The sequence below is a fragment of the Psammomys obesus genome, unplaced genomic scaffold (assembly GCF_907164565.1).
Source record: "Psammomys obesus unplaced genomic scaffold, mPsaObe1.curated_primary_1811, whole genome shotgun sequence".
NCBI lineage: Eukaryota > Metazoa > Chordata > Mammalia > Rodentia > Muridae > Psammomys > Psammomys obesus.
This window is the reverse complement of record NW_026596034.1, coordinates 9,663,063-9,689,147: the sequence shown is the minus strand read 5'-3', so window position 1 is coordinate 9,689,147 and position 26,085 is coordinate 9,663,063. Positions and strand designations below refer to the sequence as shown.

The 26,085-nt window shown below is 41.3% G+C and overlaps 1 protein-coding gene and 1 pseudogene across 1 annotated transcript in view; both read left to right on the top strand.

Moving 5' to 3' along the window:
• Nucleotides 1-1,253, top strand: part of LOC129686844 (carboxylesterase 1E-like) — a 75,185-nt gene extending 73,932 nt beyond the window's left edge. Inside the window, 3 exon segments of the mRNA XM_055620976.1 lie at nt 780-854; nt 1,082-1,135; nt 1,138-1,253. Of these exon segments, the coding sequence (XP_055476951.1) occupies nt 780-854; nt 1,082-1,135; nt 1,138-1,253 (245 nt within the window).
• A 1,594-nt stretch (nt 1,254-2,847) lies between these two features.
• Nucleotides 2,848-25,895, top strand: LOC129686843 (liver carboxylesterase 1-like; annotated as a pseudogene).
• The last annotated feature ends 190 nt before the right edge of the window (nt 25,896-26,085 follow it).

The following is a 26,085-nucleotide window of genomic DNA, read 5'->3' as shown; positions in this document are numbered from 1 at the left end:
AGGAGGTCTGGGTTCCCAATCAGGCTTCCATGGCCTTGAGCACGTTTCTCTTAAAATTCATTTCCCAAGTCATGGTAACAGGAATGAGATAAACTGTCAAGAGCCCAGCCTTTCTCCCATTCCAGCATACATGAGGAAAGTACATACTCATAAGCAGCCAGCAACACTTTGCATCAAGATGTTGACCACTAATATAAGGCATAGACACGGGTCACTCAAGTTCCCCCACCCGAAGATAAGAATTCCCATTTGATTTCCCACTCAAAATGCCACATCAGAATGTGAGTTAGGATGAGGTCAAGATCTTGCTGATAATACCTTAATTCTCAGCAGTTTGTGTGATTTGACCCACTTCAGTGGCTGCTGCTGACACACTCCGGGCATCTCATAATTGTGTTTTAGGATGTCTGCTCCTCTAATATTTCTTTAAATTGTGAATTTGTGAGTTTGAAGGGGAAATTGAGAAATTACCCAATTGCCAGAAATAGACTCATATGAGGATGCCATTGAGCTGCAGCATCTGAATCCTGAATATGGAAGAGCTGGATGGTAAGCATGGAAAACAAAGCCAACCAGCCAGGAATGAACTACACAACCATTCCTGAGTCCTGGATCATTCATTTGCAACCTGAAAGTGCACACCAGCTAAATACAACCTTCTTGCAATGAACAATCAGACAAAGAAATTTTGGAGTTAGGATCCGTACTCTGCATTTTTAACAAGCTATTGCTGGTTTGTGAAATGCATATTGAGCTACTAATATATATATTTCCCTCAGAAGGTGCCTCAGAAGAGGAGACCAACCTCAGCAAGATGATGATGAAATTCTGGACCAACTTTGCTCGGATGAGTGAGATTAGCACAAAGATATTGAGCAAGATAGGATCATTGGGAATGGGTGGATTTCAAAGCTTAAGGGAAGAACTACCATCCCATGACCACAGTGCTCTGACAGTGGTGATCCCCAATTTCTTGTTGTGCGGAAGCCTTTGGCAGAGATAAACCAGAGATCCCTATACATTTCACATGAATGTAGAACCACACAGCAACTTTAAGAAATTCTGTTTGATTCTGTTTACAGGAATCCCAATGGGAAGGGGCTGCCCCATTGGCCAGAGTATGACCAAAAGGAAGGGTTCTGCAGATTGGAGCCACCACCCAGAAAGCCCAGAGACTGAAAGAGGAGGAAGTGGCTTTCTGGACTGAGCTCAGGACCAAGAAACCTCCCCAGACAGTGCACACTGAGCTATGAATGGGAGGCTTTGCCAGTCTCAAAAGACTGGCAGAGTCAAGATCAGGACACTTCATAGAACATGTTTCTTGGCAAAAGATGAAACTTTGAGAAGATCAGAGAATTTTATCATAGTGATGGGAAGAGGCAGAGAGAGTAATGGTTGTACCTCAATTTAGTAAATAAATGTTCATTTTTAGAGCAATCCAGTGTCTTTGTTTCCACCTACTGTAGATTGAAGAAGACAAATAGAGACTATAGTAGGAAGATGTGGGCCATGTAGTGGGGTGTGTCTTAGCAAATGGTTACCATCTGTATATTGTTACTTTTCTGTGTGTCTTCAGGGTTCTAGCTACTTGGTACTAGAAAGCCAATTGCGTGATCTCACCTGGAGAAGACCATTTCCCTGCTTTCAACTTTCCTTTGTTGCCTCTTTTTTTTTTTAAACAGTATGGTTCTATCGAAGGGACTAATAAAGACATTTATAAACAAATCACATCTGACCTCATCTGACACCGAGAAGAGAAAATCATCCTAACAGAAAATGGACTTATCTCTTCTGGGGCTGCTGAGCCTAAGGCACTGTAGAATATGACACATTATTTTCTTTCATGTGTGGAATCTAGATTTACGTCTGTGGGGTGTGTGTGTGTGTGTGTGTGTGTGTGTGTGTGTGTATCAGGGTAGTAGTAACAGTAAAGAGGGGACCATGATAAATGAGGAAGAGATCCTTAGGGAGATGAGATAATAGAACATCTTGAGGGATGGACTGACCCAAGGCTTTCTCTGAGACCCTGATGTACACACAAGAAACATAGCTCCTTTTATAAACCAGGAACATGTTTGGCAGAGCCAGTAATATCCTAAACCCAGAGCCTTGGAAGCTTTTCCCTGAGGTTCCCATGCAGAAGAAGGAACCTGCTTTGGCAGATGTTTCCTGTTTCTACTGAATCATTATGCTTCTGCTGCTGCATGTTGCTGCTGCTGCCTTGCTGTTTGACTAGACTGCTGGTATCCTGACAACTGAGTTTGGTAATCCCTAAAGAACCCATTGACCCTTATCAACAGGAAGTAGGTAAAAGAGGTCTACACTAATCTCTTACCTATGGTGGTGGGGGGAGGTTGGAAGGTAGGTAAAGGCCTTTAAGAACTTTAAATAAAGTAGGTGTTTAGAAAACCTAAGGCTACACACAGTTACTTGTCTAAAACCAGGACTTTGCTTTACAGATCCAATAATAGTCTGCAGCCAGGGCCTAGGGTCAGAAGGCATACTGGGAAACCAACTCTTCCCACTATATAGAGCTAGGGTTATCAATTCTCAGGCCACTGTGTGTAAAGCTCTTGAGATACCCTATATTCCTTTTGTGCAAGTTTTCTTGATTAACTTCCTGCTGATTTCAGCCCATTGTATGATTGTTTCTCCTGACTCTGTCCCATTTGTTCCCTGGAAATGGTATATAAGATGCTGTATTTTTTTTTATTAAAATTGCTTGCATAAGACATGACTTATGAAAGACCTCTGAAGCCCATTTTTCTTTTTCCTTAACTATGATGCTCTGGACCTTCTTTCTTAGGTCTCTCTCACAGAAGAACTCAGGTCAGAAACCCACATGACATGAAAACGCAAAGCCTAACAAGCTCAGAGGAGAATGAGGACAAGCAAGAAAGATATGCAAGAACAAAGTGGGAGGAGGATGAAAAAAGTATGACTTATTTATAAAAATGTCATAATACTACCTACGAATGATTTTTAAGAAGATATTGAAGATCCTTAGGTAGAACAGAAGCCTAAACAAATAGCTAAATTAGAAAGCAATGTATGTTACCTTTGTCACATGTCAGAAGGATGTTGGGATAAAGGGTTGGGGACTTCAGTCTCTCACCCAAGAAAACTATGTTCACAGGTGCCTGCTGGCTAGCCCTATGGGTTAGCTTTCCCAGTTTCCTTTCTGTAGAAGGAAATGCCAAGCATTGTGGTAAATGTTTGAAAATGAATGGATAATGAATAGGCTGGTGATTAGATTATGGAGGAATATTTATCATGGAAATACTCTGTTTCCAAACCCCTCTTCTTCAAAGTAGTGAGCTCTCTGACCATAAAGGTGAGCAGAAGAAGGCAAGGCACTTGACAGGAGTCCTGCAAAGGCAGCATTTAGGTATCTTGAGGCTGAGCTGTTTAGAGGCTTTGATTTGTTCTAAAATCTTCCCTCCTCTTCTGAAGATGCCAAATCAAACCTTTTCCAGCCTGAAGGCCCATGTCTGCTGTGCTAGTCTCTGTCTCTGGGAGGCTCCCAGAGCACTGAGGTTTGAATAGCTAAGGGAGAAACATTATTTAAGAAGTCATTGGATTAGTTAATGGACTTCTGCTATCTGAGAATCAGACAATGATTGTTCAAAGAAGAGAGAGAGTGTGTGTAAACTCTAAGTGGGTGTGGCTAAGAGGTCCCATTAGACATGCAGGTGAGGGATTTTCATCTGGTTATTTTATGCAAATTGACTAAGTGGACAGGGTTTCAGGCATAGGTTTATATCTGTGGGACAGGACCAGCTCGTTACATTCACTCACCAGACATCTCACTGGACCCCCAAAACTACCAACTTTCCACGATATGCCTTTACGATTTGGTCCTGATCTCTCACTACCTGCTTGATTTTGGAGTGCATTTGAAATTCTTCTCCTGGGCCTCGGTTAATGCAAATGAATGCTGAGGAATTAAAAACAGGCCCCAAACCTTAGAGGTTTTTGCCCTCTAGACATGGACAGAATACATGGGTGAGTCTAAGCACAGGGCTCTGGATCCAATTTTATGTCCTTAAGTGAGGAACTAAACTCTGCAGTGTCAGATCCTTCCCCTTTGGGATACAGTTGGGAGTGAAATGTGTGTGTCTGTGTGTGTGTGTGTGTGTGTGTGTGTGTGTGTGTGTGTGTGTGTGCAGTACTCTGACTGATGGCTGGTCTAGAGGAGATACAGAAAAGGTGTGACTTAAAATAGAGTACATCTATAGAAAGTTTGACACGCAAAATTATCCAAGAGCAGTTTACCATTGAAAAGATGATTTCTTGCTGAGAGATCCCTGAAAGGGGCTGGGGTACAAAAGTGAGGGAGGGCAGGGAGGGAGGCACTGGGATTAGTTTTAAGTCTGAGGTGGAATGGAAGCTGGTCTTTGTCATGGTTTACCCTCAAGAGGAGGGTAAAGAGAGGAGGCAGGAGAAAGGGGTGTAGTCTTGACTAGTTGGGGCAATTTCAGGGAGTTTGAGGATTTACAGACTGTTTCTAGTTTAATGGTACCCAACTCTGTGTGATCAAGACAGGTCACAGGCTAGGAAACCTAGATATGTAGTTGGCTGGGATATGGTTCTGGGGTTGTTGGTCCCTAGGGGTGACAGTTTATCTCAGAACCTCAGTGGTCAAAGCAACAGATATAGAAAACAGATCCACAGTCAGGACAGGTGCAGTATGGGAGCTCAGCACCCATTTGTGCCACTCCAAGGAGAGAGAATAAGGCTTCCAGGGGAATGTGCTCAGCCAAGGTCTTCTGGAATCATACCTTACTCTATCTCTAGCTCCAGAATCTACAGCAGTGCTTCCCTGTTAAGGACCATGGCCTTGTTGTCATTTTTAAATGTTCCTTCTGTTTGGCTTTGTGACACTGTGAGCATGTGGGAACAGAGTATAAGCAGAGTGAGATAAAATTGAAGTGTAATATGTCTATAGTGCTGACTGCCCTCACAATGACCACTTAATTTCTATCTTCAGAAAGTTCATCCAGTCTGCTTACATTCTTTTTTTTTTCATCTTTAATAGGGCCTGATAACTCCTAGTTAGCAAGGCTTATTTTTTTATTTTTACTTTTATTTTTTGAGGAGTATTGGAACATACTTGTAGCACACAGTCGGTGATCAATATGTGAAAATGTGTACATTCCATTTTATTTAAGCAACAGCTATATTCCTGTTTGTGCTCCCATCCCATAAGTCCAATTTTGTACTCAGAACAACTGAATTTCTTCCTGCTTCATCTGGGTAAAGAATACTCATTGAGTTAACATAGGCCCCGCCTATGTCTGTCTGACTCCTCCTCAGGACTCTTGCCACCCGCCACCTCCCTTCCCCTTCGTTGATCTGCCACCACCCTGGTAGGTGTTTCTCACTGGGCTTCAGCTGTCCCTGTGCTTCACACTTGCTCCTCACAGTATATAAATTCCATCATGTATGCCCTCATGGTTAGCTGGGGAACCCTACCTACCACTTCGCTTACCTCCTTCCGGTGTTGAAATTCTTAAGTCTGGGGTCATGTTCCCACTTGGAGTTCCTCCAACTGTATGTCTTAAAAGTAAACAGCAACACTCACTTGTTTTTCCATGTTCTTTCTCTTCAGGCCTCATATCTAGTCAATGATTGAGTCAACCTTTTAATCACGTATATGTATATGTATATGTATATGTATATATATATGTATATGTATATGTATATGTATATGTATATGTATATGTATCTCTAGATCTCTACATAACTCTTTTACCTAATTAAAAGAGTCCATTGTAGCACAGACCCTTGGAAGTCACACAAAATAGCAACCCTGTGACCCATGGACATTTCAGGGGACATGTATACTCCTCAGGAAAGATATCTCAATGGGACTAGTGACATAAAGTGAAAGGAACAAGCATAGAGTTTCTCTATGTAAACCAATGTGTGACCATGATTTGATGATGAGGCTTTCAGCATTATTGGCTATTCTTGATATAGACACTCTCAAAATTACGATGGGCTTATTCCATTATTAAATCATTGATCTTGAAGAAAAAAAAAATTACAAATCAAAACATCCTAAGTTAGAGATCCATGGTGAGTAGAAAGGGGATGAATGAGAAGCTATGGGGAGATGGAGAAGGACTGTGCTGAGGAAGAATGAAGAAGGGCCAGTAGTTAGGCAAAGGTCTGATGCCCCATCTCTCTCCCTCTGAATGGTCAAGCTTAGAGTTATGAAATGAATGTTCTAGAATCTTGGTGTATTCTTGATCCCATAGCTATTTATTCTATTTATTTGCCCACTACATAAAAACCCTTGGCCAGGGATTCAGTGTTTTTCCTTATCCACACCAAATAATACAAGACTATTATCCTCTTCCCTTCAATTGCACCTTGTAGTACTCATGTGCCATTTTCTCTTCCCAGAAATGCTCCATGTTGTATTGTCTCTAGGCCTCTGCACTTTCTGCTTATTAAATTAATGAATTAAATGATTAATTCCTCGCCTTTTTGTCTTCCCCCCATGCTGTAAGGCCTTAGGTTCTCAGTGATGACACCAATCAAAAGGCCTTATTCCTTATAATTTCTGTACCTCCTTCTTATCCCTTTTAAAGGTCACAACCTCTTTATTACCTGAATTAAGTGTGTCTGTGGTTCTTCTCATATGAGGCCAGCCTCTGCAGGATAGGGTCTTATCTACCACACAGCTTAGCACTGGGATATGGATATATGTTTCCAGTGCTGTCTAAGAGAGAAATCAAAGATTTTGCTCATGTCTGACAGGCTTCTTTGCAGCTCCTTTTTCTCATTCCATCATCCCTATGAGATAGAAAAATTTTTTTTCTTCATTTTATACAAAATGGAAGCATGGCCTAGAAGGCTGAAGGAACTTAGTCAACCTCATATACCTATAAACAGACAAAACCTACCTGGAATCCATGTCTGACTTTTCCCTTCTGTTCTGTCCTAATTTTCTCTTGTCAAACAGGACACCCCTCCTTACCACCTGTGATAAACACTGTTCAGGGCAAAGTCCTGAGGATGTATGTCAGCTTAGAAGGGTTCACACAGCTTATGGCCATCTTCCCGGGAGTCACCTTTGCCAAGCCTCCTCCTGGATCCCTGAGGTTTACTCCACCAGAGACTGCAGAGCCCTGGAGCTTCATGAAGAACGTCACTTCCTCCCCTCCTTTGTAAGCTTCTGGGGCCCTATTTGGGGATGTTGTTTTTCTAATATGAGCATCATCTTCCTGGCTGTCTTAGCTACCTTTCTATTGCTGTGTAGACACCACGACCAAGACCATTATAGGAGAAAAAGTTTATTGGGGACTTAAGTTTAAGTTTCAGAGGAAGAGTCCATGACTATTATGTCAGGAAGCATGGTGTACTCTGGCAGGCATGGTGCTGGATCAGTACCTGAGAGCTCACATCTGAAAACAACAACCACTTGGCAGAGGCAGGGGAGCTGACTGGGAATGGTGTGCATTTTTGAAACCTCAAGCCTATGCCTAAAGAGAAATTTCCTCCAACAAGGCCCCACCTCCTAATCCTTCCCAAACAGTTTCACCAAATGACTACCAAGCATTGAAATGCATGAACCGAGGGGGATCATTCGCATTTAAATCACCACTGACTGACCGTCCTTGGGGCAGTTGTCTAACATCTGTGCCTTAAACTTTTACTCTCCAAAATGGGGTTGATCACAGATGTCTGGGCTTGATGTGGGCCTTAAGTGATTTTTGTTCATAAAAAGTAAGTGCCTGTACACTTGAAGAACTTCATAACTGCTTTCAGTTCTACTCTGCATTATACCTTTAAGATCTCTTATCAGCGCAGACAGCTGTGAATTTTTTTTTTGCCCATGTATCTTTATTTTTTTATTTTTTATTTTATTTTTATTAATTACAGTTTATTCACTTTGTATTCCAGCTGTAGCTCCTTCTCCTACCCCCTTCTAATCCCACCTTCCCTCCCTCTTCTCCTATGCCCCTCCCCCAGTCAAATGATAGGGGAGGTCCTCCTCCCCTTCTATCTGACCCTAGTCTATCAGGTTTCATCAGGACTGGCTTCTTTGTCTTCCTCTGTGAACTGGTAAGGCTATTCCCCCCTCAGGTGGAATTGATCAAAGAGCCAGCCCATGAGTTCATGTCAGAGACAGTCCCTGTTCCTAATTTTTGGGAAACTCTCTTGGACACTGAGCTGCCACGGGCTACATCTGTGCAGGGGTTCTAGGTTATCTCCATGCATGGTCCTTGGTTGGAGTATCAGTCTCACAAAATACCCCTGTGCCCATATTTTTTGGTTCTGTTGCTCTCCTTGTGGAGCTCCTGTACCCTCCAGGTCTTTCTATCTTCTTTCATAAGATTTCCTGCACTCTACCCAAAGTTTAGCTATGAATTTCAGCATATGTTTTGATAACCTGATAGGTATTCAGAGGCCCTCTGTGGTAAGCTCCTGTCCTGTTTCCTGTTTTCTCCCTCTTCTGATGTCCATCCCATTTACGTTTCTGAATGAAGATTGAGCGTCCTACCCAGGGTCCTCCTTCTTGGTTAGATTCCTTCAGTGTACAGATTTTAGTATGAGGGACTTCTGGGTTGTTTCCAGCTTCTGGCTATTGCAAATAAAGCTGCTATGAACGTGGTTGAGAAAATGTCTTTGTATACTTGAGCATCTTATGGATATATGCCTAGGAGTGGTATAGCTGGATCTTGAGGTAGCACTATTCCAGAGCTCCAGATTGCTTTCCAAAGTGGTTGTACAAGTTTTACATTCTCACCAGCAATGGAATAGGGTTCTTTTTTCTCTACATCCTCTCCAGCATGTGTTGTCACTTGAGTTTTTTTTATCTTAGCCATTCTGATGGGTATAAGGTGAAATCTCAGGGTCGTTTTGATTTGCATTTCCCTGATGACTAAAGATGTTGGCATTTTTTAAATGTTTCTCTGCCAAAGAGCCATTTTCTAGAGCAGTGTCATCCATCCTCAATCCTTGCCTGTTTGGGAGAGATACCAGGCCTATGGCTAATGTAGGTGTCACCCAAAATAGCTACTGCACCCTTTAGTCTTCTGCCTTGGGTCCTCAGCAGTCTTTCTTGCTGCAAGATTCAACTGAGGTGCCCAAGGGCTGCCTGAAATAAGGATGAATGAACAGGAAAAGCTGATTTTTCCCCACATCTAAGCCACATTCCACATTTATTAAAGTTTTTACATTGAATATATTATCCAGGCTTCTAGCCATTCTGCACACAGTTAAGCATCTGGGAGACATGGTTCCCTCCTGTGCAGGTCACATCTGATCATCACCCTCATCTATGGGTAATGGAAAGCAAAACACAGAGAGAATGAGTGGCATGGCAAGTGGCAGAGTTGAGGCTTAAAACCAAACAGTGAAATTCTTGATTCTAAACCTTTAGTCTCCAACAGCTTCCTAAAAGACATGTTGCTTGGAGAATATCCCTTCTCCCTTATACTCTGAGAATAGACATTGTGCCCATTGTCATCAGGGTAAGGTAACAGATGTAGATATTGTGCAACGAGCTTGCACCATTCCTAGAGCAGTCATAGAGGTTACATTCAGGTACTCAGCCGCCACGATTACTTTCACCAATGCTTTGCTGTCTTTAGAAGACAGACATGGGCTAGAACTGTCTACATGGAGGGAGGGAAAGAATATGCTCTTGACCCCTGATCTCTTACAGAAAATTGCTACAAAACCACCACTTCAACTTTGATGGTTCACTGTCTGCACAAGAAGACAGGGAGAGCTCTTGGATGTTTCACTGAAAATTCCCATCCTCATGGTCCCTGTATACTTGACCCAAGGCTTGACTCATTCGGCTCTCTTCTGAAACAGCTATCACCTCTCAGGACAGTACCAACCTTGTGATCTAAATTAATACATTCACTGCTTTCATAACATGAAATAACTGAAATATAAAACTGCTTAGAAAGAACATTTTATAAGAACTCACATCATAATCCTCCAGCTTTGTTGAAACTTAATATCATGGTATTTTATTTTCAGGTGTATTTTAAGTTATAAAATAATCCCATTTCTACACATAATCACCAAACTGAATTGGGGAGGGAGTAAAGACATGCAATACAAGGCTTTGAAGGAAAGTGCCACACACAGTCTAGGAGCACCTTCCCAGGGAAGGCATCACCCACAGTGGGTGGGGCTCTCCCACATCAATCGTTAATCATGAAAATGTTCCACAAACATGTCAACAGGGCAATCTAATGGAGACAGTTCCACAACTGAGATTCCTCCATCTTAGGTGATTCTAGTTTGTGTCAAGATGACAACAATTAACTAGCACAGCATCTACTTCCCCACCTACCTACTATCTATCCACTCATCCTCATAAGCGATTCTATTAATTATTCTTCATTAATCTAGTAGAGACCCATCTAAAATATTTAATTCTTCTATTTTAATCTGTCTAGTCTCTATTAATTATCCCACCAACCTATATCTACCTGATTTACCCAGCCGTTCAAAAAATGATCTGCAGGTTTCGTCTGGACCCCATGGACTGTGGACTTCTGGCACTATGTGTTTCTGCTTGTCCATGGACTGAGAAAGTGGGGGACATAGGGTTTTCTTTATCAAGCTTACATAAGGAGACCAAGGTGTTAGAAGAATTATGACAGGGCCGTTCTATAATTCTCAGAAAACAGGCAACTATTTCAGCTATTCTTCTTGTGGTACAAGAGGACTCAGCTTGAACAGGAATAGCTAGTGACTTTGAGGAAACCAAGAGAATCCAATTCCTAAGAACATTATACAATTTTTAGGATCTTGTAGAAATACTTCTGTGATTATCTATTGTTCCCATTATTCATGCACATGTACTCATAGGCATGAATGTGCACAAATGCACAGCAAACTCTTGAATGATTGAACCGCAATGTACAATGGAGGCACTAGTTGCTTCTCACATGCAAGTGAGCCCTTGGCATAATCACTGTATTCCTTATACACCATGAGTCACCATGGGTCACCATGAGTCCCACTGAGTTTGGCAGTGTCAGATTTCTGATACCAGATGAGATCCCTCGTCAGTGTTCCTTGAATAGAAAAGCAAATGCATTGTATCAGAATCTTTAAGCAATTGGAACGTTCTGGGAAAATGGTTTAGGCCATGGCTGTATCCAAAGTCTCTGAAGACACTTGGTTATCTACCAGCTATATTACTCAGGTTTTTTGTTCTTTTCTTTTTCCAGCATTCCAAAAGTCATACCTTATCTTCTTAGAAGGCATTTTCCCCTTAACTTAAGCAGCGAGAAAACTCCATTACTGCCCTCCATCTCATCCCTCCTACTCTTCAAGTTCCCAGCACTGGCCAGGAGCAATGAAACAGACAAGTTCTGTTTTCTTAGAAACTTCTAGTGTGGTTATCACAATAGGAAAAAATTGCAAACTGTATGGGTTATATTCAATGTGGTAAGCACAGTAGGGGATGGAGAGTGAAAGAAACCAGCTGTTTGGAAATGTGGAGGATGAAGTGTTTCAAGCAGAGACAAGAGAGTCTGCCAGGGTCTGCTGTAGAAGGCCAGTGTGTTTGGAGTGAAAGCAATTAGGCATGCATGGGCCTGAGGATGGGTGGGCAGTTAGGTAGGAAGTAAAGTTGGTCAATGAAAGACTTGTACTGAGAGTCAGCATGCCATGGGGGCTCTTTGGAGGACTGTGAACAGAGCAGTAACATAGTGAATCTTCTAATATCTTTGACTACGGTGTAACACTAGACTGTAGGGAAGGGACAAGGAGACTTGTATGAGAAATAGGCACTGCATTTTTATAGTGTTTATAATATTCCAGGGCATGGCAGTAAGGTAGCAATACATTGTCGGAATCTGTAAACTGTGACAGGACTCACTGTGGGTGTGAGAAAAGACAAAGGACAGAAGCCTGTAATTCTGTCATCCAAGCATGCACACAGCACAGAGTACAGCCATCAGAACCCCAGGGGACACCGGCAATTTCTCAGGATGTCAGGGTTAATACTGTGGTGGTGGGCAGGAGTAGGGAATGCCTCCTCCTGAATGCAGTTACACCTGGGTTTCCCCTCTATGTCTATCACTTTTACTATTTTCCCTACTCAGCCTTATGTCTCTCAATGTTACCAGACTTGCTTTTAAAAAATAAGGTAGAACAGCCATCTTAAAAGCCTGATCTTTATTTTAAGATGGACCATAAAACATTACTGTGTGCCAAGGATATTCCAGACATTATGCAGACAATATGCTCCACCCTTTACAATCTGTTTCTTGTTTTTAAGGATTCCTTCAACACAGGATGTTAATATTTACTAATATTTACTATGTTAATATTTAATATTGATATATCTTCCAGTAAAGCTCCTGTTAATCCTAAACAGCTCTATACCCAAATCACCACACAAACACTAGGATTTGTTTAACTAACCTAAAACACAATTCTGGGCAATAGTTGTTCCATCCTAAACCTTCAAGCTCACGTAGTTTCCTAACATTTAGATTTCCCACGTTATACTTGTTTTTTGTGATATATTAGCTCCATTCCATCTCTCTACATCATTCCAAAACCTTTTCTCCTGCCTCTGTTCTCTCAGATCTCTCCTGCCCTTCTCTTCTCCTCCTCTGCCTCCCACCTCACTGTCTTCTGGCTCCTCTCTCTCTTCCTGCTTCCTTTCTGTTGCTCAACATTGTGGCTAGTTGCTTTATTTTGGCATGTTTACACAAAGTTGAGACAGGTGATGCTTAGAATAAGCATCACAATGCAATGTCCAGATTGAAACCAGAGAGTCAGGAGAGAAATCAGCATTTGAATGAACAAGGGTAAGGTGTATACATTTCAAAAGAACATTATACCAACAACAGGACTATTTGAAAGTCTCAGAAAATTATCTCACCCAGTGATACTTTTTCCATGAATTCATGCCCTGCTCATTGTTTGGAATGTGTTCATGAATAGACCCCAATGAAGAAGGCACATGTACCCACTCTGTGTGGCCAACATGTATCTTCCTTCAGAGAAGCTACCTCTGCTGTCTGCTCCCCTGATGGCCTCTCTGCATGGCAGGTTTTCCATGGCAGGAATAATTGCATACAGCTCCGAGTCTCCATTGGTAGCCTATTGGAGGAAGACTTGGCCCTCACCTGCATTATTCACTCAGATGAAGAATCAAGTCACAGACTGGTCACCTTGTATAATAAAATCAGTTTGATTTCTTAAGGCTAATTTTTTTTAACAGTACAGATTTAGACATGCACCAATAAATATCGTCCACCATATTTATGTCTGTAATCATGGACTCTGTGTTTGGGAACTCACTTGCTTAGTAAAGCATCTCTGCAATGTGAAATCATCACCCATGACACTACTCTGGTTATCTGCAGAATGTGTGTAGAGCAGGAGGTGCCCAAGTTCCATCTGGGCTCAAAGAGAAAATACCTTTTCTTCTTGCTTGCTTTTTTAAACTCACAAGTATCTTCCTTTGGGTCTATTTAGTGTTACATTTAAGAAGAGTAATTTGCTGGTTTTTTAAATGTCTGGGTGAACATAGATTTGGAGCTATCTCTTGGAAACTAGTGGGTTCTGTGGTTTGTATACAACAAGATACTGGCTCCTCCTTACTGGGGTCTATTACCAGTCAATAATGCAGAGTTAAAGGGCAGGGCCCTATTGGCCCTTCCCACATCTTGACTTATTGATATGGCCCACCTTGCATGGGTCCAGAACAGGTCATAAATTATTGATAGAAACTATTGTCTAGGGAAGGTGGTTTACATGGCTTCACTCTATCTTTTACTATTACATACTTCCTGCCACAACTTCCACAATGTTCCTTGAGCCATAGTAAGACATATCTCACTTGGCTTGGGCAGGACAATCACAGACATTTCATTTCCATCTTCCCAGGGCTATCCCTTTCTCCCTACCATGATCGATGGAGTGGTGCTACCAAAGGCATCAGAAGAGATCTTGGCTGAGAAAGAGTTTCAACACTGTGCCCTACATGGTGGGTATCACCAAGCAAGAGTTTGGCTGGATCATTCCAATGGTGAAAACATGTGGCCTCTTATATAGATGTACTCACAGTCCCAAACATCCTGATCCTGCCACTCTTCCCATGCCTTCTTTCTACTTCAAGTTTTCTTTGAGACCCATGCATGGGTATTTCCATAGCAACACTGCCCAGAAAGCCCAACTATCCTCTGAGAACTTTAGTCCTGGCAACCCTTTTTCCCAAACACTACCTTTCCTGTAAGAGTCTTGAAATTCATAGGCTGGAAGGGCCAGAGACAGCATTTGGGCAGATGGAACAACTGAGGACATCTATAAAGGAGAATGAGCAGGAGTTCACAAGTCAGGCTGGGGCTCAGCAGCTCTACCTTGTACTTGAACTTGCAGGTCCCATAGATTTCCACAGGTCCTCTTAGGTGTCCCATTGCCAAGATTTAGAGACCATTGACTGAGTTAGTTCTGGAAGCCAATAAGGATTGACTTCTTAATATGTCACAGATAAAGTCAGACACTGAGTAATCCAATTAGGAACTTTTAGTTTGCTTTTAATAGTATGATGAAAATATGGAAAAGAGAAAGCATGACTTGAGCTCAGGCCCCTGGCTCCAATATCTAGATAGGTTTCAAGACTTGGAGCTCAGTGGGCTCTGTGATATGAGTGGTGAGAATTGCACATGGCTACTAAACTCAGTTCCTGCTCTCTCATCAGGATTTGAAGTTGTACATTGAAATAAAACTCTCACCAAAGTGAGTCAGTTGTCTTCCATAGTGACCACAAAGGGCATCAAGCATTGTCTCCCTCAGGTGTTTACATTTCCAAAGGGTTTCAGATGCCACAAGCAAACTTTCTCTCAAGCCTTGAAAAAATAAATTCTGGAAAGAAATTTATAACTCATAGAACTTCAGGCATCATAAAAAGTGTACAGCCACATGGTTCGGCTTCCTCTGTCATCAGAGCCTGTGGACAAGGGCTTGAGTTCCCTGCCCTGAACTCTTACTTCTGCATTATTCTGACTGAGATGTCACTTCACTATATATAGAAATATAGATGACTGTTGTAAATATGTTATATACATATATCTGTATACACATATATATGCACTATGTATTGAAGTATATATAAGCAGACATATATAGAAAATAGGTCTTACAAGGAATTTATTTGAATATATATATAATGTATGCTATATTATTACATACAGTATATAATATATATAAAATATATATTATATATTACATATAGTATACAATATATAGTATATATAAATATATACTATACTTATATGTTGTTTATATATGATACATGTTATATTTTATACATCACACACACAAATACACACACATCCTAGAACTGCTCATTTGTTTCATTGGTTATTTTTTAAGCATGAAATCTCACACTTATCAAGACCCAGTAACAAAGATTCCTTCTATATCAATTTGGTTGTTTGGCTGTTTTAGTCCTTTCTGTCATTTCCACATAAGTCCTGACTGTTCATAAACATTTTTTAAAATAGTTTTTGGGCTTCCCACTCTCTGAAGATGAACTGGACCAGAAAACAGCTGCATCATTAATTACAGTTTATTCACTTTTTATCCCAGCTGTAGCCCCCTCCCCTATCCCCTCCCAGTCCCATCCTCCTTCCTTCTTCTTCTCCTATGTCCCTCCCCCAGTCCAATGATAGGGGAGGGCCTCCTCCCCTTCCATCTGACCCTAGTCTATTAGGTCTCATCAGGACTGGCTTCATTGTCTTCCTCTGTGGACTGGTAAGGCTGCTCCCCATTCAGGTGGAGGTGATCAAAGAGCCAGCCCATGAGTTCATGTCAGAGATGGTCCCTGGTCCTATTATTGGGGAACCTTCTTGGACACTGAGCTGCCTTGGGCTACTTCTGTGCAGGGGTTTTAAGTTATCTCCATGCATGGTCCTTGTTTGGAGTATCAGTCTCAGAAAAGACCTGTGTCCAGATTTTTTGGTTCTGTTGCTCCCCTTGTGGAGCTCCTGTTCCCTCCAGGTCTTTCTATCTTCCCCTTCTTTCATAAGATTCCCTGCACTCTACCCACAGTTTGGCTATGAATCTCAGCATATGTTTTGATACCCTGCTGGGTGGAGTCTTTCAGAGGCCTTCTGTGATAGGCTCCTGTCCTGTTCCCTGTTGTCTCCCTTTTCTGATGTCCATCTCATTTGCCTTTCTGAATGAAGATTGAGCATCTTACCCAGGGTCCTCCTTCTTGATTAGCTTTCTTAGGCAAACAAATTTTAGTATGTTTATCCTATATTATATGTCTAATATCCACTTATAAATGAGTATAAACCATTTGTGCCCTTCTGCTTCTGGGATACCTCACTCAGGATGATTCTTTTTAGTTCCCACTATTTGCCTGCAAATTCATGATTTCTTTGTTTTTAATTGCTGAGTAGTATTCTATTGTGTATATGTACCACAATTTCTGTATCCATTCCTCAACTGAAGGACATCTGGGTTGTTTCCAGCTTCTGGCTATTACAAATCCTAGGCATATATCCAAAAGATGCTCAAGTATACAACAAGGAAATTTGCTCAACCATGTTTGTAGCAGTTTTATTTGTAGTAGCCCATTCTTGTAAGAGTTGGGGGAATCATGGGAATTAGTTGAGAAACAAATAAGTTTGAAGATTCTCCCCGAAACAGACTTATTCAGTGGCTAAAAAGGTATTTAGATGTGGGGCTCAGCCCTAGATTTCTCCTTTTCTCACTTTCACATTCCCTGAAAAAAACCACATTTGTGATTGGCAACCCAGTACTTCTCTGCTGGTTGGTGATTAAGGCAAGTCCTTGGGGGAAATATTCTTTGAAAGTTAGTAAGCCAACTAGAACAGAGCCATTATATTTACATGGGTTGTTATGAGAAGGTATAGCAAATGGGGGCACAATGATGATTACAGACGTGGGGTACTCTGCTCTTCTGGCAAACTGGATCCTGTTATCTGCAGGTTCCTGGGTGTCCTGGACTCTGTAGGGTTAAAGAGAAGTCACATACTGAAAATCTTATGTCTTGTATCTTTTCGTTCCGTTTCCCAGGAGTACTTTATTTTGAGGTTAATTTATTTATTAACAAAGGTGCCTTTCCCAGCAAACAAGCGAAGCTAGCAAGCACTGCATTTCTTTTGCAGCTGTAGGGGTGATGTGTGTGTGGAGAGAAAGCACATTTCTTTTGAGGACACAGCTTGAGATATTACTCACTAGGGAACAGTTTTCAAGCCCGCAGCTGGCTTTAGTCACATTAACTTTTGAAACTGAAGCCAGCGGAACAACAATAATATATGGCTGAGATGCCTAACCTCCAAAATTAAACTTAATATCTATTAAGAACAATTGAACCTGAAGAATTAAGAATTTGCATTACTCTTCTCTGGGCTACATTCTTCTCCAAAAGTTACCCTCTTCCCACTCACTACCCAAACTAGAAGAATTTGACACAGCATTCAGGTGATTCAGCATCATTGAATCCTTGGTAACGACCTGGAGAAGCCTTTTGGCAATAGGTGGTGGTCACTTCTGATTCATTTCAGAACGTCTCTGAGAATCTAATGCCAGCAGCTACTGAGAAGTGTTTAAGAGGGACAGATGACCCTGTTAAAAAGAAAGACCTGTTTTTGGACTTTATTGGAGCCATCATATTTGGTGTCCCATCTGTAATTGTGTCCCTAGTCACAGAGGTAAGTCTTGAGACTGGAGGAGGGATGTAGACTCGCCAGACAAGACTTCACTAACCTCTTTCCCTCAACGTAGATAGATATGAGGTCTGCTGAGGGTCTGGTCTTCAATTCTGGTTCTTTAGAGCCTGTAATATTTAGTTTGTTTCTGTCAATAAGTGTGTGTGAGAGTAAGGTTCATGTACAATTTAATCTATGGAATGAGCCTAGAAAACACTCTAGAGAGATGAGGAAGTAACACTTGGGAAAGATTGAGGCCAACCTGGTAAACAACAGCCCACCGAGCCATTTTTATAGTCCCAAGGATTATCCTTTTAATATGTTGTTGGATCATATTTGGTATTAGGTTGTTGAATTTTTTTTTCCATCTATGATTTATAATTAAATTTCTTGTAGTGTGCCTGCCCTATCTTTTTTCACTAAGATAATGATGCTCTCAGTAAAAGAATTTCACAGGATTCCTTCTCCTTTGAATTTTAGAGGTATTTGGGAAGAATCTAAGGATTGATACCACCAGCTCTTCCCTTTAACTTGTAGTTCTGTTTATCAGGAAAATTTTAATAACCTGAGGTTTTGTTGCTGTTGTTGTTTATGGGAGAATTCTAATTATTGTTTCAGTCTCCTTATTCTATACTGATCTGTTAAGATTGGCTATTTCTTGTTTTCTGTCTCAATTTGTCTTATTAGAGTAGTTATTTTACTTGTTTTGGTCATCAGTAAGCTCTCTTGGTGAAGATCTCTCCTGAGTAGCCAAGGCACCCCAGCTGTCCTCAGCGTCTGTTGTGACAGGGAGTCTGTGGAGTATTCAAGATGGCTGATGCTGGCATAAGGATCATTTAGCTGGCTGGCTGACAGCCATTTAGCCCAAGGCAGCCAGGGCAGCAAGGGAACCCCAGCAGTTGTATGTTATAGAGTCAAGATGTTCTTCCTTCACCATATTTGCTTACTGACAGGAACACTGACATCAGAAGGAGGATTTACAGTAGTTGACAGAACATATCATTGATACTGGTAAGGGTTTTCACAGGGTTTAACAGTTGCCTGTACACTAGCTGAAGTCCCCTTAAATGACACAATTCTTTTTGCTTTCCAGTTCTTGTGCATATGTTTGTAGTAGTCTCTCATGATGCAGGAATAGTTCAATATTCAAAAATAGTAAGCATAATCCACCACATGAATATACTAAAGGACAGAAACCACATGATCATCTCATTAGATGCAGAAAAGGCCTTTGAAAAAAATCACCATTATGCATGATATAAGTCCCAGAGAAAATAGGGACACATGGGGACATATTTCAAAATGATAAAGGCAGTGTTCAGGAAGCCCACAGCCAACATTATTCTAAACAGAGAGAAACTGAAAGCATTTGCACTAAAGAGAACAAGTCAAGGATGTCCTCTCCCATATTGTTCAGCATTCTACTTTAAGTCTTCATTAAAATAAGTGATGGAGATAAAGGGGATACAAATTGGAAAGAAAGAAGTTAAAGTATTCAAGTATTCTTATGATGATAAGATTCTGGATATGAGACCTTAAATAGTCCATTGGAAAACTCCTTCAGATGATAAACAAATTAGGAATTAAAGGTCTTCAGGCTTGGTGACAAACACATCACCTCCTGAGATAGCTTGCTAGCCTATACTATAATTCTAATAATCTATACTAAGGTAGTAATTGTATGACTTTGGTTAAGTATAAGAACTCTACACCTCAGTCCCTTACCACATACTTCCTTTATGTTTCTGATTTACATCATTTGGACAGACACCATAATTTATTGTAACTCTAGTTGATAATTATATCATCATTGATATAATTTCTATTGACCCTTTGCAGTACACAGGATAAACATGTGTCCACATTTCAGCTACAGCTCTAGTGTGTCCTGCCTGAGGTTTGCTTCAGTCCTATGGCTTTGAAGTCTCATGTTATTCATCGCTACCTTGACATTTCAGTTTAGAGAACACTCCAGCCATTTCTGTAAGGCAGGTCCAGAGGCAGCGAGTTCCACAGCCTCTGGGAGAACTGCTGAGTGTCCCTCACCTCTGAGAGGCCCCTTTCCTGAGTGCATGCTCTAGGCTGAGGGTTGCTTTCCTTCAGTACCCTTCCTGTATCACCCTGCTCTCCCAGTCCCATGAGATTTCCTCTAAGACATAAAACATAGGTTTGACTTTCTCTTGATTGTGAAGCTCTTCTCCCCGCCGCTCCTGGGGTTTTTCTTCCTCCTCAGTTGTTAATACTGGGACTGCTTTCTGTCTTGGCTACAATTAACTGGAGGCAGCTGTGTTCCCTGACCTAAGGCTGGGAACCTAGCCCAGAATGGGAGCACTTTCAGCCACAGTTTCTTGAAATAAACCCTCAGCCCTCTTTCCATTGTCTTCCTTTCTGCAAGTCCTCTTATTCAAATGTTTAGCATGGTGACAACATCCCATTGTCTTCAATTTTTTTTATTGTTTAAAGTTGTAACTACCAAAACATGTGTCTTTGTCCCAAATTTCACATTTTGATTATAAAAAGTTTAGAAATACTTTAAGAGGCCACAGAAGATGATGGAGCCAGTCCTGAAGAGACCTGATTGGCTAGAGTAAGATAGAAAGGAAGCATGTCTTCTCCTATCAGTGGACTATGGAAAGGGCATAGGAGGAGAAGAGAGAGGGTTGATGGGACTGGGAGGAGATGAGGGAGGAGCTACAGCTGGGATACAAAGTGAATAAATAATAATTAATTAATTAAAAAAAGAAATACCAGGGGTTCAGCAAAAAGTAATAAAAGTATCTTGGTGAGGGGGTGCTAGGTAAAATGTTTTCTCTTGTTCACAAAATATTTCTGATGTATACCTGGGGTCTGGGTTCCCTTCTGAAGTAATCAAGGGGCAGAGGCAAGATTAAACCCTATTTGCAGCAAGTTCTCCTTGATCTTAAAGCATCTGTTCCATAAATGGGTTTCAGAGTCACAGGGATATAAGGACATATGTTGTTAAAAAGGTTTGTCAGTGTATATATTATGATGTGATGTAATGATAACAGCATATTAAATGTACACAAAATTATTTTAAATGTGTGTATATATGAAGCATATGGTAAAACTGAATTATAAATGTATAAAAGCTTATACACATAGGTTTATGTATTTATATACAATATGTAGCATGTAAGATAATGGGGCTTTCCTCTGTGTAATAATCATAACCCTTATTTTTGTTTTAATTTTTTTATTTTTCTGAAAATTTTAATCCTCTTACTGTATCCTTGGGGAAAAGTTGTAAAATTTCTCCACCAGGCTGCTATGCTTGCCCTTCCCATCTCCAAGTCACTGCTCTGTGGCCATCCATGCAGTACTGTGACTGGTACACAGTTATGGGGCTCCCTCACATGCTGGGGCTTCACCAGCCAGGACACAAAGATGCACTAGCTCTACTAATGCTGTAAGAAAAGCGCCATCTTGACTCATGTACAGGACTCTGTTAGTGAGTGTAGAAGGCAGAGGAGATGGGGAGAGAGGCTGAAGAGGCTTAAGTTCATCTTGCTTTGGCACTTCTGTTTTACCATCACCTTATCACATTAAGAGCTTACACTTGGGCCAAGCATCCAGCTGGCTATGAAATATGAAACCTCCACCTTCTGCATAGATTATTTTTAGTCTAATTATCATAATTTTCAGAAAGTCTGACTGGATTTTCTTTAGCCTGCTCTATAGAGTTAAGGAAAACCCTAGGGATGTTCAAAGCTAGGCTGAATGAAAGACAGCTATGAGGTTCTAGACTGTCTTGGAACCAAGGCACACGTATGTCATCCCCAGCATACATCCCATGTGTCTATTGCATGCAGGGGTACATTAACTGTTCTTTCAGTACAAGCCTGGTTCAAATTCCAACGCTGTATCAACCAGCTGTGCAGCTCTAAGCAAGTCCCAGCCTTCTTAAAGCTATGTTTTTCTCCTCTGCAGATGAAGAAGTTCAGGTATTCAACTGCTGGGGCCAAGGCTGTGACACTATCTGGATGTGTGTCTGGTAATGTGAACTGTCCATGAATTCACGTCTCCACCGATGCTGGAGCCCCCACCTACATGTATGAGTATCAGGATCGCCCAAGCTTTGCATCAGACAAGAGACCCAAGACAGTGATAGGAGACCACTCCAATGAGCTCTTCTCAGTATGAGGAGCCCCATTTTTAAAAGGTAACATCTCTTTGCTGGCTGTGGCCTTGGTGATATAAGGCTGGGTTTGTGTCTTGGCTTGGTGGCCTTGTGCAAGTTTCTCCTTTTAAATAGGCTTTCTTGATGCTCTGTAATAGGGCTCAGCTATAGAACAGTCTCCAGCCTTTTTCCTTCTTTAAAACACATGATAGGATTGCGTTAATGTGTCCTCTTGCATAGTCATTCTCAGAATCCTGACCTGTGACAACAGTAAGACCAGTGGAAGGTAACCCACAGGCTCTGCTTTAGGGAAAGAGTGCCCATATTTGAATTTCCTCTCATAAATATTGGGATGTGAGTGTGTGGGTGTGATAGAATTTTTTCTACCCTTGAATGATGTTTATCATGTTTCTATCTATCTGGCTATCTAACATATATCATATATTTAAATATGCTTAATGATATGATATTTGGGGATCTTTCACAAAGGTCTTCAACATCTTACTTTTCAAGAGTTGAGTGTAATTTGTGATTTATGGCATGTCCCTCATGACACACCAGTGTCTCTGGACATTTCCCTGCTGGGTGTCTTCTTGGCATTATTCCAGTTCTGATTGTTTTCAGATTCTATGAATAGATGTATGTGTGCGAGGTTGAGAATGGACCTAGGGGCTAGCAACCCTGGTGGTAATACTGGGTTGCTGCCATAGGACCCCAAGGGGGATGTGCCAGGAAGATGGGCATAAAGTAAAAGCAAAGAGCATCTGGAACATTCCTCTTGACTGCAAATCATAGACACACTCATCAAGATCTTCCTAAAAGGAAGAGTTTGACTCAATGAGTATGTTAAAAAAAAAAAAGGCCAAAAGTGCATTTTTGCCCTTCAAATATTAACCAAGCCTGACCCCTTTTATCTTCAGAGACCAAAGTAGATTGAGAACATTGGGAACAAGAGAGCACACAAGAGTGCTCAGATTGTGTTGCAACTGTTTTTTAACCACACCTTAAATCAGTAGCAAAATTTTTATTTTCTTTTTACCACAGAGGGTGCTTCAGAAGAAGAGATCAATGTCAGCAAGATAATGATGAAATTCTGGGCTAACTTTGCTCAGAATGGGTAAGATTGGTGGTAATCATGCCAGACGTGAAAGTGCAGTGCAGTGAGTTATGCCTAATAGGAAGGGATAGTGTTCTAATGTTTGAGTGGCCATCCTTCTGCGCCTGTGATCATATAGCATCCTAACAATGAGAGCTGGGTTAATCCGGTTTGTAGTTGTGATGAGATTTGTGATAGTTCAACATGAAGGAGAGAATGTGAATTTTGGCTCATACTGAGGGGTTTCAAGTTTTGCATTTTGCCTATTAGCCCTTGTGTCAGAATAGAACATCATGTGGGTTACGTATGTAGGTCAAAGCTCCTTCCTTCCTCTTGCTCATCAATGAGAAGAAAGGACCAAGACCCTACTATTATCCAGGGGAAAATCTCCCATTATCGTCCACTTCCAACAAGTCCTTCTTTATTACTTTAGTACCATGCCCCAATGGCACCCTTGGGTGAGTATCCAGGCTTCAATCCATGAGTGCTTGGGGCAGCATTAAGTTCTAAATTATAACCTTCAGCCCATGGCCCCCAGACGCTTATGTCCATCACAAAAAAAATCTCATCTCCACAAATACTTAATTTTTCATTCCTTTTAGTATTGTTTTGATGACCAAGTGACGAATTTCCAAGATACAAGGACAACAGCCAAGCATTGCTATTCTACAGGAAGGGGCAGGAGAATAGCAGTGAGGAATTGGACTAAGGCAAGTCCAAAATCCAAGAGAGAAGAATTTACATCCTGAACCAATTTTCATAAAGGGAGAAGAACTTAAATCCTTTTTGTAACATCCAGGAATCTGCTGCTAGCCACGGTCTCTGAAAAGCTTGAGAATGAATTGTCCTAAGTTCTCACTATTTCCAGGCTCTGTGGCCTCTCTTCGGCTCTGTGGTGGGTTGAATAAGAATGACTCCCATAGGCATTATATAGTTGAATGCTTAGTCACTAGGGAGTGAAACTCTTTGCTTGGACTAGAAGGATTTGGGTGTGTGGCCTTAATAGAGGTGGTGTGTCACTCAGGGTGGGCTTTGAGGTTTCAAAAGTCCTTGTCAGACCCAGTCTCTCTCTCTCTCTCTGCCTGTGGATCAGAATATAGCTCTCAGCTCCCACTCCACTGCCATGCTCCTGCCATGCTCCTGCCATGCTGATAATGGACTAAACCTCTGAAATGATAAGCAAGGTCCCAATTAAATGCTTTATTTTATAAGAGTTTTCATTGTCCTGGTGTCTCTTCACAGCAATAGAACCATGACTCAGACAGACTTGTTCTTCTCATGGCTTGAATGTTTCCAAGGCAGGTGTTCCAAGTTACTGCATTTATAGCTTAGTAGGGTCTCCATCAAAATCTCACTTTATTCTCACACTTGACTCTCATGCATTGTGCTCTTAGCTTTGCTACTTGGAACACCAAATCTTCCACATGCTTGATGACCTCTCACAAGTTCATTTGAAATTCAGGTAGCAACTTTGGTGGCACATTTTGTATTAGCCTCATATTTTGTATGCCTACAAAATCAGCGTCATGTGAAGATGCCAAGATAAAACTATAGCTTGAGGTTTAGGCTTCATCACCTGTAAATCCTTCAAGTATTTGAATATAAGGAAAGAAATCCTAGAGAATCAATTCTTTACACCATTCTGTAGATGAATAGAGAGCTAATGACAATATCTCAATGTCTTTGAAACAAGTGGTACCCTTGTGATGGATGGGCCATCTTGAAGATTCCTGAGACATCCTCAGGATAATGTCCTTTTTTCATTTGTTCAGAAAACATGCATCTTTGTATGGCTCTGCTCTTTATTATAAAACATGAAATCTTTTCAATCTTTATGCTGTGACTTTTTTCCTTTAATCTCACTGTAAGTCTAACTGAAATCAACAACAATAAAAAATACCCCAACATTGCCTGAAAGCTGATCAAAAAAGCCTGATGCTTTTGATCAAGCCCATCAGTTACCCAGTCTATCAAGAAAGGTCAGGGCATGGGCAAATTTAGACAGATGGATTACTAATTGTCTCTAATCAAGTTCCTCACAGAGGCTTTATTGCTGTCTGAAATGTCATAAGCTTGGCTTCCTTGTCTTCTTTCATCTTAGAACCCACTAGAATACCCTACTCACTGTATTCTGACTTCCCTTCCAAATCCCTTCATAGATCAATTAAAAACTATTCCATTCCACAACACTGACATAAATCACAGAGTGACCTACTTCTCAGAAGCAGTTTTAGGTGTTAGCTTTCAAATGCTTTGATGAAATGCCCGAAATCCATCAGCTTAAGGAATGGACATCTTATTCTACCTCTGAGTTTCCCCTGGTCTTTTCTTTTGAGGCCCATGATGAGGCAGAGCATCATGGTAGGAGCACTGGAGAGAAGACTTCTAGTCTCTTAGCAGTCAGGAAACCACGACGTGAAGGATTGTCACCCCAGCACTATTCAAGTCCTTCAAAGATGGTCTTCCAACTATACTTAATCCTCTATTCCACTATCTCCCAGCTCAGTACTAGCCTTTTAACACATGAGGATTTGCAGAAAATGTAAGATTTAGATCATAAAAACATGTTCTGAGGGAGAGTTAGAGAGAGAGAGAGAGAGAGAGAGAGAGAGAAAGACAGAGAGGTAGAGACAGAGACAGAAAAAGAGTGTAAACTGTCCCATAGTATAGAACCTGTCCATCTTTAGAAAACTACAGGCTTCTTGGCCGAGATAAGCCAGGGCATTCTTGCACATCTTTGAGCACTGTGGGGACAGTGCATCTGTTGGTGAATTTCTCTTTATTTTGTGCAATCCTAATGGTGAAGGGCTGCCCCATTGGCCAGAATACAACCAGAAGGAAGGGTACTTGCAAGACTGGAGTTACAACACAGGCAGCCTAGAGGCTGAAAGACAAGGAAGTGGTTTTTTGGATTGAGCTCAGAGCCAAGGAGGCAGCAGAGAGGCCAACCCAGAGGGAACATATTGAGCTCTGATAAGGAAGCCCAGCCAGGTTCGAGAGCCTAGAACCAAGTAAAGGGTATTTATTCCACAGACCCTGTTTCCTAAAGAAAGTATCTTATTGTTGAGGACATTGAATCATATGGCAAGCTGTACAAACATAATAACTGTGTAGAACAGGCTGGCCTTGAACTCAGATCCACCTGCCTCTGCTTCCCAAGTGCT